General features: G+C 43.6%; 1 protein-coding gene and 1 pseudogene across 1 annotated transcript; one reads left to right on the forward strand and one right to left on the reverse strand.

Annotated features, from left to right (window-relative positions):
* Nucleotides 1-4,796: 4,796 nt before the first annotated feature.
* LOC121539489 (JNK1/MAPK8-associated membrane protein-like) lies at nt 4,797-9,683 on the reverse strand. The gene is made up of 7 exons (XM_041848016.1): nt 9,567-9,683; nt 9,232-9,311; nt 8,933-9,087; nt 8,526-8,732; nt 7,621-7,802; nt 6,042-6,118; nt 4,797-5,935 (listed from the first exon to the last, which is right to left on the reverse strand). The coding sequence occupies exons 1-7, from the start codon at nt 9,568-9,570 to the stop codon at nt 5,717-5,719; spliced, it is 924 nt and encodes a 307-aa protein (XP_041703950.1). The 5' UTR covers nt 9,571-9,683; the 3' UTR covers nt 4,797-5,716.
* A 6,088-nt stretch (nt 9,684-15,771) lies between these two features.
* LOC121538863 lies at nt 15,772-17,473 on the forward strand (annotated as a pseudogene).
* Nucleotides 17,474-17,500: the final 27 nt, after the last annotated feature.

A 17,500-nucleotide genomic window follows, 5' to 3' on the forward strand; every position in this document is an offset into this window, starting at 1 on the left:
CTACAACGCCTGGGCATGCTCCTGATGAGGTGGCGGATGGTCTCCTGAGGGATCTCCTCCCAGACCTGGACTAAAGCATCCGCCAACTCCTGGACAGTCTGTGGTGTTGGTGGATGGAGCGAGACATGATGTCCCAGATGTGCTCAATTGGATTCAGGTCTGGGGAACGGGCGGGCCAGTCCATAGCATCAATGCCTTCCTCTTGCAGGAACTGCTGACACACTCTAGCCACATGAGGTCTAGCATTGTCTTGCATTAGGAGGAACCCAGGGCCAACCGCACCAGCATATGGTCTCACAAGGGGTCTGAGGATCTCATCTCGGTACCTAATGGCAGTCAGGCTACCTCTGGCGAGCACATGGAGGGCTGTGCGGCCCCCCAAAGAAATGCCACCCCACACCATGACTGACCCACCGCCAAACCGGTCATGCTGGAGGATGTTGCAGGCAGCAGAACGTTCTCCATGGCATCTCCAGACTCTGTCATGTCTGTCACATGTGCTCAGTGTGAACCTGCTTTCATCTGTGAAGAGCACAGGGCGCCAGTGGCGAATTTGCCAATCTTGGTGTTCTCTGGCAAATGCCAAACATCCTGCACGGTGTTGGGCTGTAAGCACAACTCCCATCTGTGGACGTCGGGCCCTCATACCACCCTCATGGAGTCTGTTTCTGACCGTTTGAGCAGACACATGCACATTTGTGGCCTGCTGGATGTCATTTTGCAGGGCTCTGTCAGTGCTCCTCCTGCTCCTCCTTGCACAAAGGCAGAGGTAGCGGTCCTGCTGCTGGGTTGTTGCCCTCCTACGGCCTCCTCCACGTCTCCTGATGTACTGGCCTGTCTCCTGGTAGCGCCTCCATGCTCTGGACACTACGCTGACAGACACAGCAAACCTTCTTGCCACAGCTCGCATTGATGTGCCATCCTGGATGAGCTGCACTACCTGAGCCACTTGTGTGGGTTGTAGACTCCGTCTCATGCTACCACTAGAGTGAAAGCACCGCCAGCATTCAAAAGTGACCAAAACATCAGCCAGGAAGCATAGGAACTGAGAAGTGGTCTGTGGTCACCACCTGCAAAACCAGTCCTTTATTGGGGGTGTCTTGCTAATTGCCTATAATTTCCACCTGTTGTCTATTCCATTTGCACAACAGCATGTGAAATGTATTGTCAATCAGTGTTGCTTCCTAAGTGGACAGTTTGATTTCACAGAAGTGTGATTGACTTGGAGTTACATTGTGTTGTTTAAGTGTTCCCTTTATTTTTTTGAGCAGTGTATTACGCACTGTATTTTTTGTTTATTTACAGTTGAAGTCGGAAGTTTACATACACTTAGATTGGAGTCATTAAAACACGTTTTTCAACCACTCCACACATTTCTTGTTAACAAACTATAGTTTTGGCAAGTCGGTTAGGATATCTACTTTGTGCATGACACAAGTAATTTTTCCAACAATTGTTTACAGACAGATTATTTCACTTATAATTCACTGTATCACAATTCCAGTGGGTCAGAAGTTTACATACACTAAGTTGACTGTGCCTTTAAACAGCTCGGAAAATTCCAGAAAATGATGTCATGGCTTTAGAAGCTTCTGATAGGCTAATTGACATCATTTGAGTCAATTGGAGGTGTACCTGTGGTTGTATTTCAAGGCCTACCTTCAAACTCAGTGCCTCTTTGCTTGACATTATGGGAAAATCAAAAGAAATCAGCCAAGACCTCAGAAAACAAATGATAGACCTCCACAAGTCTGGTTCATCCTTGGGAGCAATTTCCAAATGCCTGAAGGTACCACGTTCATCTGTACAAACAATAGTACGCAAGTATAAACACCAAAGGACCACGCAGCCGTCATACCGCTCAGGAAGGAGACGCATTCTGTCTCCTAGAGATGAACGTACTTTGGTGCGAAAAGTGCAAATCAATCCCAGAACAACAGCAAAGGACCTTGTGAAGATGCTGGAGGAAACAGGTACAAAAGTATCTATAACCACAGTAAAACGAGTCCTATATCGACATAACCTGAAAGGCCGCTCAGCAAGGAAGAAGCCACTGCTCCAAAACCGCCATAAAAAAGCCAGACAGTTTGCAACTGCACATGGGGACAAAGATCGTACTTTTTGGAGAAATGTCCTCTGGTCTGATGAAACAAAAATATAACTGTTTGGCCATAATGACCATCGTTATGTTTGGAGGAAAAAGGGGATTGCTTGCAAGCCGAAGAACACCATCCCAACCGTGAAGCACGGGGGTGGCAGCATCATGCTGTGGGGGTGCTTTGCTGCAGGAGGGACTGGTGCACTTCACAAAAGAGATGACATCATGTGGAAGGAAAATTATGTGGATATATTGAAGCAACATCTCAAGACATCAGTCAGGAAGTTAAAGCTTGGTCGCAAATGGGTCTTCCAAATGGACAATGACCCCAAGCATACTTCCAAAGTTGTGGCAAAATGGCTTAAGGACAACAAAGTCAAGGTATTGGAATGGCCATCACAAAGCCCTGACCTCAATCCTATAGAACATTTGTGGGCAGAACTGAAAAAGCATGTGTGAGCAAGGAGGCCTACAAACCTGACTCAGTTACACCAGTTCTGTCAGAAGGAATGGGCCAAAATTCACCCAACTTATTGTGGGAAGCTTGTGGAAGGCTACCCAAAACGTTTGCTGAAATAAATAATTCTCTCTACTATTATTCTGACATTTCACATTCTTAAAATAAAGTGGTAATCCTAACTGACCTAAAACAGGGAATTTTTACTAGGATTAAATGTCAGGAATTGTGAAAAACTGAGTTTAAATGTATTTGGCTAAGGTGAATGTAAACTTCCGACTTCAACTGTATATTTCTCAAACATCCTAGACCTAGGGCAGCAACAGCACTAGGTCTGGGATTAATGAGGGATTCTCTTGGTAACTTCGAAAAGGGGGAAAAAATTGTTCCGGGGAGAGTCCTCTTCAGATTGACAACTCCCCCAACAAATCACGAGGCAGACATGCCAGAACGTTGCGATTCGAAACCAAAGTTTGCAGGCAAAATCTTTTCAGTGGTTTTAGTGAAGATACAGTGCCTTCAGAAAGTATTCACACCCCTTGATTTTTTCCACATTTTGTTGTGTTACAGCCTGAATTTAAAATTGTTTAAATTGAGATTTTGTGTCACTAGCCTACGCACACTACCCCATAATGTGAAAGTGTAATTATGTTATTAGATATTTTTACAAATTAATTCAAAATGAAAAGCTGAAATGTCTTGAGTCAATAAGGGACAGATTTAAATGTACTGGGGAAGGGGCAGTCCTAAATAGGGTAGGGTTGTCCCAAAAAAAAAATTCGCTCTTCTGCTCGTATTTTCCTTAAAAACGATCGCTTGACTTACTTTTGATATTACCATAATAAAGTTTAGAGACGTTTCTGAAGGTTTGGTATGGTGTGGCTATTATTAAGCTTTAGCTACTGCAGGCCTATGATATGAGGGCAGTGCGCCCCGGCACTCCAACTGACTCCGACAGTTGAACTTGAGGTGAGGAAGACTGTTTCAGGCCTACCAGAGTTACTCCTATAATCTAACAATATAATGTAGGACTTGAGTGGTTCATAAGTCAATAGTACACTACACTGAACAAAAATATAAACACAACATCCAAGATCCCAGAAATTGTCCATATGCACAAAAAGCTTATTTCTAAAATTTCATTTCTCCTTTGCCAAGATAATCCATCCACCTGACAGGTGTGACATATCAAGAAGCTGATTAAACAGCATTATCATTACAAAGGTGCACCTTGTGCTGGGGACAATAAAATGTGAAGTTTTGTCACAGATGTTTAAAGGGAGCGTGCAATTGGCATGCTGACTGCAGGAATGTTAACCAGAGCTGTTGCCACTGTTGCCAGAGAATTGAATGTTCATTTCTCTACCATAAGCCACCTCCAACATCATTTTAGGGAATTTAGCAGTAGGTCCAACCGACCTCACAACCGCAGACCACGTGTAACCACGCCAGCCCAGGAAGACAGCGTGTTCCAGTTCCTGCCAATATCCAGCAACTTCGCACAGCCATTGAAGAGGAGATGTGTCGCACTGCATGAGGCAAATGGTGGTCACACCAGATACTGACTGGTTTTCTGATCCACGCCCCTACCTTTTTTTAAAGGTATTTGTGACCAACAGATGCATATCTGTATTCCCAGTCAATCCATAGATTAGGGATGTAGCTCAGTTGGTAGAGCATGGCGTTTGCAACGCCAGGGTTGTGGCCAGTATAAAAAATAATGTATGCACTCACTAACTGTAAGTCGCTCTGGATAAGAGCGTCTGCTAAATGTAAAAATGTAATGAATTTATTTCAATTAACTGATTTCCTTACATGAACTGTAACTCAGTAAAATCTTTGAAATTGTAGCATGTTGCGTTTATATTTTTGTTCAGTATATGTCATGAGACCACACTAAATAATCTAATGACTCATTGAACACTTCAGGAATCTTCAGAGAGACCACAAGATTCTGGAGGCTTTATCCACAAACGCATGACCAAGATCCACGTCAGGAAGTTCCAACTGGGGGACATCAACAGTAGACTACAGGAGGAACTGAAGGGCAGGAGTTTCCTGTTGGCCAGTACTAAATCAAACATTACACTTAAAGTACAGAGCAACTAAAGTGAGACAAAGGATTAAATAAAATGAAATTGTATTGGTCACATACACATATTTAGCAGACGTTATTGCGGGTGTAGCGAAATGCTTGTGTTACAAAAACTAAGCACAAATGAAAGTCATATCAGATGGAAGTAGATGAGTTGAGTCACACTTGTGATTTTTATTTCAGAAGATGTCATTTGAACAACACTTTTGACAGTTTCCACAATAGCCAAAATTATAGCAAGTCAAGTCCTCGTTCTGTGTTTAAAAATTATATAGGTCTAATAAACACGTCCATTGTTATCCATTTACAGGCATTCTATGAGCATTCATGAACTGAATTCACAATTTCACTTGCTTACTATTCAACAGCTTATTTCCACAACAGAATTTATAGGGAAACGGCAATATAATTTTCATTACATTTTTTAACAAGCAAAATAATCAAACTTCATCCACTTGACTTGTAACGATTAATATTAGGTTATAATGGACCATTGTATCTGCCTCTGGGCGTATGCATGTGTTGAGTTTTTGGCACATTATATTTAGTTCAAGAGCTTAACTTAACTTAAACTATTGGACAATCCAGAGACCATCTTCGATTTCACAACAACAATCAAGGATATCGGAGATTAAAACAATCAAGGATGTTGAGCATAAAATATGAAAGAGTGAATATGTTTATACACAACATGTATAACAGCCTCAATGAGGAACAGTACATCTTAGGCCTTAGACAACAACAATCAAGTGTCCACAAACATCAACACAATAACATTCAATAATTTACAACACTTCTAAATATAAGGAGCTTTATAGATTATATACATATGTGCATAGGGTGATTGTTTTCCCACCTTAGTTGCAGAAATATCATCAAATCTTCCTTCTCCCTGTGAGATGAACTCACGCCATCAACACTGCATGCAGCAGTCATCATACTAGCAGTCCTCATACTACCATACTCAAAGGAGGCAGTAAAGGCTATCGTCCAGATCTCTATTGCACAACACCTTCTGAATTGATAGATAGGTGGATATTAATCCCCACATCCCTCTATAATAGTTCTAGTGGCCATTGCCGCCTTCTGACAGAATCCGGCTAGGTTCAGTGAACCTGGCAGTGAGAAGGTAGAAGAGGGCAGGTCCTGGTACCAGGGCCAATAGAGGCAGGTCCTGCTCCAGTTTATCCAATCGGGAGATGGAGATGATGCCATACGCGTGAAGGAGCCAATGGCTGAAGAGCACCACCAACCTCTTCTTCTTGGCAACAAGATTCTTGAAAGACTATGGATAGGAGTAAACACTTAGGAAATGGGATATGTGCTCATACAATGTTGTTGACTGAGTTGATCACAAACATTAGGTAAGTATAAAATAAAGAGTTTCTTACCTGTATTTCTGAGGCTGACATGTACACTGCCAGGGTAACCAGGGACAACACCAAAATAATATATGGAAAAGCATAATCTGAAATAAACAGAAAATATCAAGCTTATACCACAGTCATGTGGCAAGACCTCTAGTCTCGCCAGGCCCTCCTTCCAAATCCTTGACTATTGGAAGTCTGGAGAACTTCAGTTTTGGATTTTGCTTTTGAATGGTTGGTTGTTAACACTCACATTTGATTTGCTCTGTGCAAAAATTATGTTTCCCCTCTGGAGAGGCATTCCCGTATTAGTTTTTTTCCATGATTTGTCCGTGTATCTATTCCTACCGTGTCAGACCAAATGTTGTATCTTATGCTAGCTTGTTGCAAGTCAGAAAAATTCAGAAACAACCTCTTTGGTGCTCCACCCATGCGAAGTGGGGCGGAGTAGGGCAGGCCATCTAGTTTTGTATTTCTTTAACTTTTTGAAGAGCTAGTAAAGTATTGGAAAGACTGGGAAGATAGGAGGGTGAGTCAAAGGGCAATAGGCTGGATTTGAACCCAGGTCGACTGGCATCCATGTATGCCTGGTTCAGCTACTCTCACGTGCCACTAGTTTCCATGCAGACTCCACCGTCCTCCACACATTGTTTTATAGTCTTCCTGAATAGAACTTCCCCAGGCATTCGAACAGAACATGAGAATCCTGGGCTTCCAAGGCCACAAGACCTCTGGCCTTCAAGAGTGACTGAACATGCCGATTGGCACGTGTGTTTTTCTGTTGCTAATTAGACAAATTAGATTTCAGTCTTGGAGGCGTGTTTTCCTGACCGATTCCATTTGCCTGCCCCACTCCTTTAAGCCTATTTCACTTCCTCAAAATCCCCAGAATGAATCTAAGATAGCTCAAGAAATCTAATTAATGTTGATGTTTTTGCCAAGGATGTTTTAGTTGCGCAATTTTACATTTAACTGAAGTGTTTCTCAAGTAACAAAATGTGCAACGTGTTGTTTATGTTTTGTTTACCCCATATGTAACTCTGTGTTGTTGTTTTTATCGCACTGCTTTGCTTTATCTTGGCCAGGTCGCAGTTGTAAATGAGAACTTGTTCTCAACTGGCTTACCTGGTTAAATAAAGGTGAAATAAAATTATTTAAAAAAAGTAATGTAAACAAAGTCAGAGCTGCTGGGCAGGTCCTTCTCACTGTCTATGCTATTGGATAGAGCGCAATCACCGCAGCTGTTCACCCCATGTTAGTGGGCAAATGGACATCATAAAATCAAATCAAAACCCAACCTTAATTTACCAGTTGTGACGCATGGATGTTCCAAACTCTGTTTTAGACGATACTGACTTTATGACCAAAAATATCCTATTTACCATTTGTAGTCAATTTTGACACTAAAACACCTGTTTCTGACTGATATCAATGCCACAGAGGACATTTAAAAGGGATCCGTTGCTTTTTAAAGGCAGTCGCTCTTTAAAAGAATGCATTTCACATAAATCAATTATGTAACCATGAATACTATATAAATACAAACTGGACTTAACCTGACTGGACCGAACCTGACTGGACCCTCATCTGAAAACATACTCACAGAGCAGGCCGCCTCCCACAGCTTGCAGGACTGTCAGGATAGGGAAGAAGTAGAGAGCAGCGTAGATGCTCTTGAAGCGGTCAGATTTCCCCAGACCACAGGCAATCTTTTTGACCAGGAGTGGACGCAGGAGCATCATGAACACCAGACAGAAGGCGTAGTAGATCAACACTATAGTGTACCTGCGGACACAGAATATGATAAGCCATGTTATTCAATTAACAAAACAGCTCACATCACACTGTGCTTGATGGTGTGCACACTTCTCTGAACCTGAACATACCAACCAATTTCATTTATACCATGGCATTGTTGAATAGTCGTTTCTGATTGGCTTGAAGAGCATTCTAGAGCGTGCATTATTTCCCTATAACGCACAGTATATCACAGTATAATTCAATGGCTATAGCTTTTGAAAGCAAAAGTCACATTGAAAACATTATTGGCATTGTTGAAATCGACTTTTCATAATAGCAAGCTAGGACTGAAGGTAGCGGCAAATGTGTTAAATTATAGCCATGGTATAAAAGGGACAATCAACTCGGGGCTCTATGCGTTCTCTGGAAAATAATGCAACTCCGTGGAAGGTTAGTTCGACTCTGCTAGCGCGTCATGGAATACACCTTCCACGTCGTTCATTATTTCCAATAGAACGCATTGCCCCAGGCTGATTAACTGTTACATTTACATCATTTAGCAGCCGGTCTTATCCAGAGCGACTTACAAATACATGTTCAACTCATTACCAATTCATATCAGTTCATTATGAGACTGTTTCGAGACAGAGATACTGGACTAAAAAGCTATTTCAACATGTGTTTGGTCCAGGACTAGCTGTGAAATCACCCCTACAAGTACAACGCGTATAGGTCCAATTCATGACATGGACAACATAGGCTACTCACAGGGGAAAGACAGCTTCCTGTGTGCAGTGTAGAGTTGTGACATAGTCTGGGCTGGGGTTGTACAGCATGGTGTACCAGTCTGACAGCATCTGGACTCTGCAGGACCTGATAGACAGCAGACCCACTGGGTCGTTGACCAGTAGAGTCAGCACAGCCGCAGCACTGCACTCAAACAGGGCAGTTATGTGTTGGAAGAGGGCACTGGAGCTGCAGAAAAATATACATAATATCAGAAACATTAACGTGAGTTACCAAGTAGGCTACAAGAGGACAAAGTTAAAAACCTCCTTTCCAAAAGCACCTCTACAGTAAATTCCACAATTTGCTGCCTATTGACCATGGGTTATGATGACCAAATACATAATTGTTTACCTCTGCAGTAAATTGGCATGAATGTGAGGCATTACCTTTTCTTTCCAGAGTACCACTCAATGAAGAACCAGTGTAGAACCAGTGGCAGCATTGCCATGAAGCCCAGGTACAGCCAGTCATAAAGTTCAGGGGATTCTGTACACTTCTCACAGATCTTCTGCATGTTAGTCCTCTCTCCTCTGGGACATACCTGATCATTCAACTACATTTTAGTGTGCGGGCATAGCCTACTATAAGGTTACAAAACATAGCTAGTGCTACAGTAGCTATAATGCCATTCCAACAGCCTAGATCGATGATTTTTGTTGAAAATCAGCTGGGTGGAGCTACTCACCCCACATTCTCCATCAAATGAGCCATTTGTTAACGTCTTGCCGCAATACAGTCCCGGACAAGTTGAACTCATAGCTACTGCTGTAATAAAGCCAGGAGTAAGTAAGACAACAAGTCAGTTATTGACAATACTGCAGACGTCTATAACGTACTTTAGCATAATAGCTAGCTAACACATCATCTAACAACTAGCAAGTAACGCTAGCTAGACTAGTAGTTAGCTAGCTAGAACCGCTAACGTTAACTAGCTAGCAAGCTAGCCTAGCTTAGGCGACAGGACGTTATATTCAAGCCATCATTGAGCAGACACTTTCCAAGTACAATGTATCCACATACCCATGTTATTAGTCAACCTCCATACGATTCAGCTTTAATACATTACTTAGTAGAATATGTTTACGACGTATCAAACGATTTAATTTCTGCTAAATCAAACGATCAGCCGGAAGCTGCTTCTTCATCTATTATAATATTTTGGCAGTCCGCAAACAAACGTTAGAGGTGCATGCCGCCACCTACTGTACTGGAGTGTGTAGTCAATCACCGTTTACAAACTATATGAATAAAGAAACAAACATTAAGTGAAACTAAACCCTCCTATCTTAATCCTGTGCTACTAAGAAAATAAAAAAGAGCCCTACTAACAAACCCTCCCCCATCCCCCGAATCCCCCAAATCCCTTCCTACCCCCCCCATCCCCGGCCAACCTCAATAACCCTGCACATCATTATTATTTATTAATTAATTATTTTTTTCAACTTTATTTAACCAGGTAAGCCAGTTGGGATAAAGCAAAGCAGTGCGATAAAAACAACAACAACACAGAGTTACATATGGGGTAAACAAAACATAAAGTCAAAAATACAACAGAAAATATATATACAGTGTGTGCTAATGTAGTAAGTTATGGAGGTAAGGCAATAAATAAATAGGCCATAGTGCAAAAATAGTTACAATTTCGAAATTAACACTGGAATGATAGATGATGTGCAAATAGAGATACTGGGGTGCAAATGAGCAAAATAAATAACAATATGGGGATGAGGTAGTTGGGTGGGCTAATTTCAGAATGGCTGTGTACAGGTGCAGTGATCGGTAAGATGCTCTGACAACTGACGCTTAAAGTTAGTGAGGGAGATAAGAGCCTCCAGCTTCAGAGATTTTTGCAGTTCGTTCCAGTCATTGGCAGCAGAGAACTGGAAGGAATGGCGGCCAAAGGAGGTGTTGGCTTTGGGGATGACCAGTGAGATATACCTGCTGGAGCGCAGACTACGGGTGGGTGTTGCTATGGTGACCAGTGAGCTAAGATAAGACGGGGATTTGCCTAGCAGTGATTTATAGATGACCTGGAGCCAGTGGGTTTGGCGACAAATATGTAGTGAGGGCCAGCCAACAAGAGCGTACAGGTCACAATGGTGGGTAGTATATCGGGCTTTGGTGACAAAACGGATGGCACTGTGATAGACTACATCCAATTTGCTGAGTAGAGGGTTGGAGGCTATTTTGTAAATGACATCGCCAAAGTCAAGGATCGGTAGGATAGTCAGTTTTACGAGGGCATGTTTGGCAGCATGAGTGAAGGAGGCTTTGTTGCGAAATAGGAAGCCGATTCTAGATCTAACTTTTGATTGGAGATGCTTAATGTGAGTCTGGAAGGAGAGTTTACAGTCTAACCAGACACCTAGGTATTTGTAGTTGTCCACATACTCTAGGTCAGAACCGCCGAGAGTAGTGATACTAGTCGGGTGGGTGGGTGCACACAACGTTCAGTTGAAGAGCATGCATTTAGTTTTACTAGTGTTTAAGTGCAGTTGGAGGCTACGGAAGGAGTGTTGTATGGCGTTGAAGCTCGTTTGGAGGTTTGTTAACACAGTGTCCAAGGAAGGGCCAGATGTATACAAAATGGTGTCGTCCGCATAGAGGTGGATCCGAGCGTCACCAGCAGCAAGAGCGACATCATGTGGCACCCCCATAGAGATGGCCAGAGGTCCAGACAACAGGCCCTCCGATTTGACACATTGAACTCTATCTGAGAAGTAGTTGGTGAACCAGGCGAGGCAGTCATTAGAGAAACCAAGGCTATTTAGTCTGCCAATAAGAATGTGGTGGTTGAGAGAGTCGAAAGCCTTGGCCAGGTCGATGAAGACGGCTGCGCAGTACTGTCTTTTATCGATCACGGTTATAATATCGTTTAGGACCTTGAGCGTGGCTGAGGTGCACCCATGACCAGCTCGGAAACTGGATTGCATAGCGGAGAAGGTACGGTGGGATTCGAAATGGTCGGTGATCTGTTTGTTTACTTGGCTTTCAAATACTTTCGAAAGGCAGGGCAGGATGGATACAGGTCTGTAACAGTTTGGATCTAGAGTGTCACCCCCTTTGAAGAGGGGGATGACCACGGCAGCTTTCTAATCTCTGGGGATCTCAGACGTTACGAAAGAGAGGTTGAACAGGCTAGTAATAGGGGTTGTGACAATTTCGGCGGCTAATTTTAGAAAGAAAGGATCCAGATTGTCTAGCCCAGTTGATTTGTAGGGGTCCAGATTTTTCAGCACTTTCAGAACATCAACTGTCTGAATTTGTGTGAAGGAGAAGCGGGGGGGCATGGGCAAGTTGCAGCAGAGGGTGCAGAGCTGGTGGCCGGGGTAGTGGTAGCCAGGTGGAAAGCATGGCCAGCCATAGCAAAATGCTTGTTGAAATTCTCGATTATTGTAGATTTATCGGTGGTGACAGTGTTTCCTAGCCTCAGTGCAGTGGGCAGTTGAGAGGAGGTGCTCTTATTTTCCATGGACTTTACAGTGTCCCAAAACTTTTTGGAGTTAGTGCTATAGGATACAAATTTCTGTTTGAAAAAGCTAGCCTTTGCTTTCCTAACTGATTGTGTATATTGGTTCCTGACTTCCCTGAAAAGTTGCATATCGCGGGGGCTGTTTGATGCTAATGCAGTATGCCATAGGATGTTTTTGTGCTGGTCAAGGGCAGTCAAGTCTGAGGAGAACCAGGAGCTATATCTGTTCTTAGTTCTGAATTATTTGAATGGGGCATGCTTATTTAAGATTGAGAGGAAAGCACTTTTAAAGAACAACCAGGCATCCTCTACTGACGGAATGAGGTCAATATCCATCCAGGATACCCGGGCCAGGTCAATTAGAAAGGCCTGCTCGCTAAAGTGCTTTAGGGAGCGTTTGACAGTGATGAGGGGTGGTCATTTGACCGTGGAGCCATTACGGACGCAGGCAATAAGGCAGTGATCGCTGAGATCCTGGTTGAAGACAGCGGAGGTGTATTTAGAGGGTATATTTGTCAGGATGATATCTATGAGGGTGACCATGTTTACAGATTTAGGGTTGTACCTGGTAGGTTCGTTGATAATTTGTGTGAGATTGAGGGCATCTAGTTTAGATTGTAGGTTGGCCGGGGTGTTAAGCATATCCCAGTTTAGGTCACCAAGCAGTATGAACTCTGAAGATAGATGGGGGGCAATCAGTTCACATATGGTGTCCAGGGCACAGCTCGGGGCTGAGTTGGGTCTGTAGCAAGCGGCAAAAGTGAGAGACTTATTTCTGGAAAGGTGGATTTTTAGAAGTAGAAGCTCAAACTGTTTGGGCACAGACCTGGATAGTACGATAGAGCTCTGCAGGCTATCTCTACAGTAGATTGCAACCCCACCCCCTTTGGCAGTTCTATCGAGACGGAAAATGTTGTAGTTGGGGATGGACATTTCTGAATTTTTGGTGGCCTTCCTAAGCCAGGATTCAGATACTGCTAGAACATCAGGGTTGGCGGAGTGTGCTAACGCAGTGAATAACTCAAACTTAGGGAGGAGGCTTCGGATGTTAACGTGCAAGAAACCAAGGCGTGTGCTTGCGTGCCGGGGCTAGCAGATGGATCTTCGTGGTCGACGTCGTAACGGGAAGCCTGTTGAAACCACATCAGACGATTTCGTTCGCAGACCAGTCGTGTTGGATCGGCGGGGATCCGTGTCAACACTAGGAGGTCCCGTCCGGTTGACAGAGAGGTAGATAGCCGGGAGATGGGCCTGGCTCGAGGCTAGCTCAGGTCTGATTAGCCAACAACTACATCCATTTGGTTGCAGCTAGCTAGTTGCGATGATCCGGTATTAAAGGTCCAGTGATTCAGTGATTACGGCAGAAAAACCGATATGTTCTGGGTCGATAACGCACTGTGCAGACAGTGCAGACTGGCCGATAATTTTCCAGGCTAGAGCTGGCTGGTAGGTAGCGCAGGCCACGGACAATGGTGAAAAACCGCTAACGGTGGCTAATAGCAAGAAGCTAGTTAGCTGGCTACTGCCGTCCGGTAGACAGAGAGGTAGATAGCCGGGATATGGGCCTGGCTCGAGGCTAGCTCAAGGCTAACTGGTGCTAGCTTCGGGGGCAGCGGTGATTAGCCAACAGCAGCATCCATCCGGTTGCGGCTAGCTGGTTGCGATCCGGTGTTAATATCCAGTGATTCAGTTATTCCGGCAGAAAATCATTCCTCTTCCACATAGGCCTACCAGTACTTACAACAAAACAACAACACATGCTTCACTGTTTCATCAACCATACACTCCGCACACAAACTATGTGCATGCTTGCCAACCAGATATAATGAGTTTAATGTACAATGTCCTAGACACAACTGAGCAGACACCACCTCTTCCTTCCTAATCTGACCCTTGAATCTTGGTCCACCAACCTTTCTTTGGAAGGCATATAAATGCTGGTCCTTGCGCTCTGTCCCACCTGTTCTATAATAATGGCTCTAATCTTACATTTGGCCTCACCTCTACCCAGTGAAGCATGAATATCAATTATATCTTGTTTTAAAGCCCTTTTGGCTACCTGGTCTACTATTTAATTCCCACCCACTCCCAAGTAGACCCAGCAGAATTTCAATACTAAACCCAGTACCGAAGGCTTCTGCTACAAGGTTTCCCATTTACTTTTTCACCCCTTTTGGTTTGTATGCATCAAGCAGACTAGAGATCCCAAATCGAGCAAAGTGGACAAATACTGATAAAATGTTAATACACATGATGATTAAAATGTATTTATTTTAATTATTTTACAGACACACAACATGTTCATATAATATAAAAGGTTGGATAAACGTGTTCCAAGTAGCCTATGTGTCATGACTCATGGATAGTAGGGTAGATAGAGAGAGAGGCTGAGAGAGAGAGAGAAAGAGAGAGAGGTCATGAGCTCCTGAATTCTTCTGCATCTGGTCTGATGAAACAGAAATATAACTGTTTGGCCATAATGACCATCGTTATGTTTGGAGGAAAAAGGGGAAAGCTTGCAAGACGAAGAACACCATCCCAACCGTGAAGCACGGGGGTGGCAGCATCATGCTGTGGAGGTGCTTTGCTGCAGGAGGGACTGGTGCACTTCACAAAAGAGATGGCATCATGAGGAAGGAAAATTATGTGGATATATTGAAGCAACATCTCAAGACATCAGTCAGGAAGTTAAAGCTTGGTCGCAAATGGGTCTTCCAAATGGACAATGACCCCAAGTATACTTCCAAAGTTGTGGAAAAATGGCTTAAGGACAACAAAGTAAAGGTATTGGAGTGGCCATCACAAAGCCCTGACCTCAATCCTATAGAACATTTGTGGGCAGAACTGAAAAAGCATGTGCGAGCAAGGAGGCCTACAAACCTGACTCAGTTACACTAGCGCTGTCAGGAGGAATAGGCCAAAATTCACCGAACTTATTGTGGGAAGCTTGTGGAAGGCTACCCGAAACGTTTGACCCAAGTTAAACAATTTAAAAGCAATGCTACCAAATACTAATTGAGTGTATGTAAACTTCTGACCCACTGGGAATGTGATGAAATAAATAAAAGTTAAAAGAAATCATTATCTCTAATATTATTCTGACATTTCACATTCTTAAAATAAAGTGGTGATCCTAGCTGACCTAAAACAGGGAATCTTTACTAGGATTAAGTGTCAGGAATTGTGAAAAACTGAGTTTAAATGTATTTGGCTAAGGTGAATGTCAACTTTCGACTTCAACTGTATGTCCAAACTTTTGACTGGTAGTGTATGTTTCTACAAAATGTAGAAATGTGCCGTTTTCACATATGTAGACACTCGTATTGTGCTGGAGATAATCAAAATGAGTTTGAAAAGTGGTGGAATTGCCCTTTAAAAAGATCTCTCTGTGTTATAATCTCTCAATGTGCATCTTAAAGTGCACCAAATTCATACATTTAGCTGTTGAAATGTCATATTTTTTTTGCTGGGGGAGGACGCCCCTGGACCCACTTACTGGCTTTTGGCTAAGACCCCAATGTCTTCAAATCCTATAAATGCCCCTGCTGTTATGTGGGGAGGCCTAGGTGCCTGACCAAATAACTAATCATCCAGAAAGTGCTTAATTCTACATATAAAACCATCACTGATACCATGGCTACGGCTCTAAACATCACGAAGGGGGTAAAGATACAAATTGTACGCAAGGAAGGCGGGGACTCAGGAATATGAGATAGGCTACAGGAGTACGGGGATTGAGGGGATCAGGCGAGAACTGCAAACAGGAGCGCATGTCTACTGAGAATGGGACACGCAAGGAGCATGGACACCAGTTTGAATAATGAGGAACATCTTGAGGAGCGCATAGAAAAGGGGTTGCAATTGGGATTTAAATGTATTTAATGCGACACGTCTTATCTGCTGCATCTACACAGAGACACAACATATGATGAATCTCCTTCCATTCTGTGGAGGCTCCCCATTCGTGTCCGATGGATTTCCCCGAGAACATTGCATTGCTCGGCACCAGCAACTTTATCGCTCCGGACAACACCTCTTGCACGAGTTTAACGCTGGAAATAGTCACCATAGGAGCGGTGTTACACAGCTTTTTCACAAAGGTCACTCTCGGAAACCTTACGGGCGGAGGCAAGGAGAACCAACAACACACACCAATACAGAGCGCGGAAGGGAACTCGGCCCTCCAGGGCATCACGGTGGCAGCTCAAGCCTTGCTATCTTCCTCATCTCTAGTTTAGGGAATGCTGCGGTGGTGATTGTCATAATCAAACATCGGCAGCTGAGAACCGTTACCAATGCTTTCAACATGTCCCTTTCACTGTCTGATTTTTTGACGGCCGTTCTTTGTTTACCGTTCTCGTTAATGATGTTCTTCAGCAAATATGGTGTGTGGATGTTTGGAGACCGCTTCTGCGTCGCCAACTGGTTCTTCAACACATGCTTTGGTATTATTTCCACACTGACAATGACTCTAATTTATTTTGACCGCTATTATGCCATCGTGAGGCAACCTCATGAGAAGATAGGCAGGAGGAAGGCCATACAGCTACTGGTGGCTGTGTGGTTAACAGCAGTGTTTTTCTCCTTACCATGGTACATGGTGATGCGAACAGCCAAGGATCTAGTCGTCCATAAAATGGGCTTCTACCACTGTATGTATGTCTTTCACTCTGGTACCTCTAGGATGGGTACCTCTTACAGTATAGCTTTAATAGTGGTGTGTTATGTCCTCCCGTTGCGCTCATGTGTTTCTGTCATTACAACATCTGTAAGACCGTTAGGTTGTCAGAAATAAGGGTGTGGCCGGTGACAACTTATGCGAATTTACTCCGGTTTTATAGTGAGATGAGGACGGCCACGACAGTGCTGATAATGATCGTGTTTATCATCTTCTGCTGGGGCCCCTACTGTCTGATGGGTATCATCACTGTCGTGGGGGATTACTCCGTTAACCCTGTCATGGACACCTTGGCCATATGGATGGCATGGGCAAACGGTGCCATAAACCCGCTCATTTACGTAATTAGAAACCCAAACATATCGCTGCTTTTAGGCCGAAGCCGAAAGGAGGGATATAGGACTCGAAACATTCCTGCCTACCTATCCACACAAACCCAAAGCAGGGATGTCAGAACGAGGGCCGACCGAATCAGAGACCGGTATGTGAGCAGGCACGGTGTTAACAGACGGTTGTCTTCCTCCAGCCCAGCGAACAGAGGAGAGGTTGCGATGTGGGCTTGTAAAAACCCTGCGTTGTTCTTCTGTAGGGATGCTCAGCCCAATAGGTCCACTGTGTCCAAACTCGCGGTGCCAAAAGTTGAAACTGCAGATACCAGTCTGTGATCATTATTTTATTTTTGAGAAGCGTGATGAATGTCAAAATCGTGAATCATTTTGCAAAACTTTTGAACAAATTGAGAAATTAGTGATAAGGGATATACAGTGGGGGAAAAAAGTATTTAGTCAGCCACCAATTGTGCAA

The sequence above is a fragment of the Coregonus clupeaformis genome, chromosome 25, assembly GCF_020615455.1.
Source record: "Coregonus clupeaformis isolate EN_2021a chromosome 25, ASM2061545v1, whole genome shotgun sequence".
NCBI classification, from domain to species: domain Eukaryota; kingdom Metazoa; phylum Chordata; class Actinopteri; order Salmoniformes; family Salmonidae; genus Coregonus; species Coregonus clupeaformis.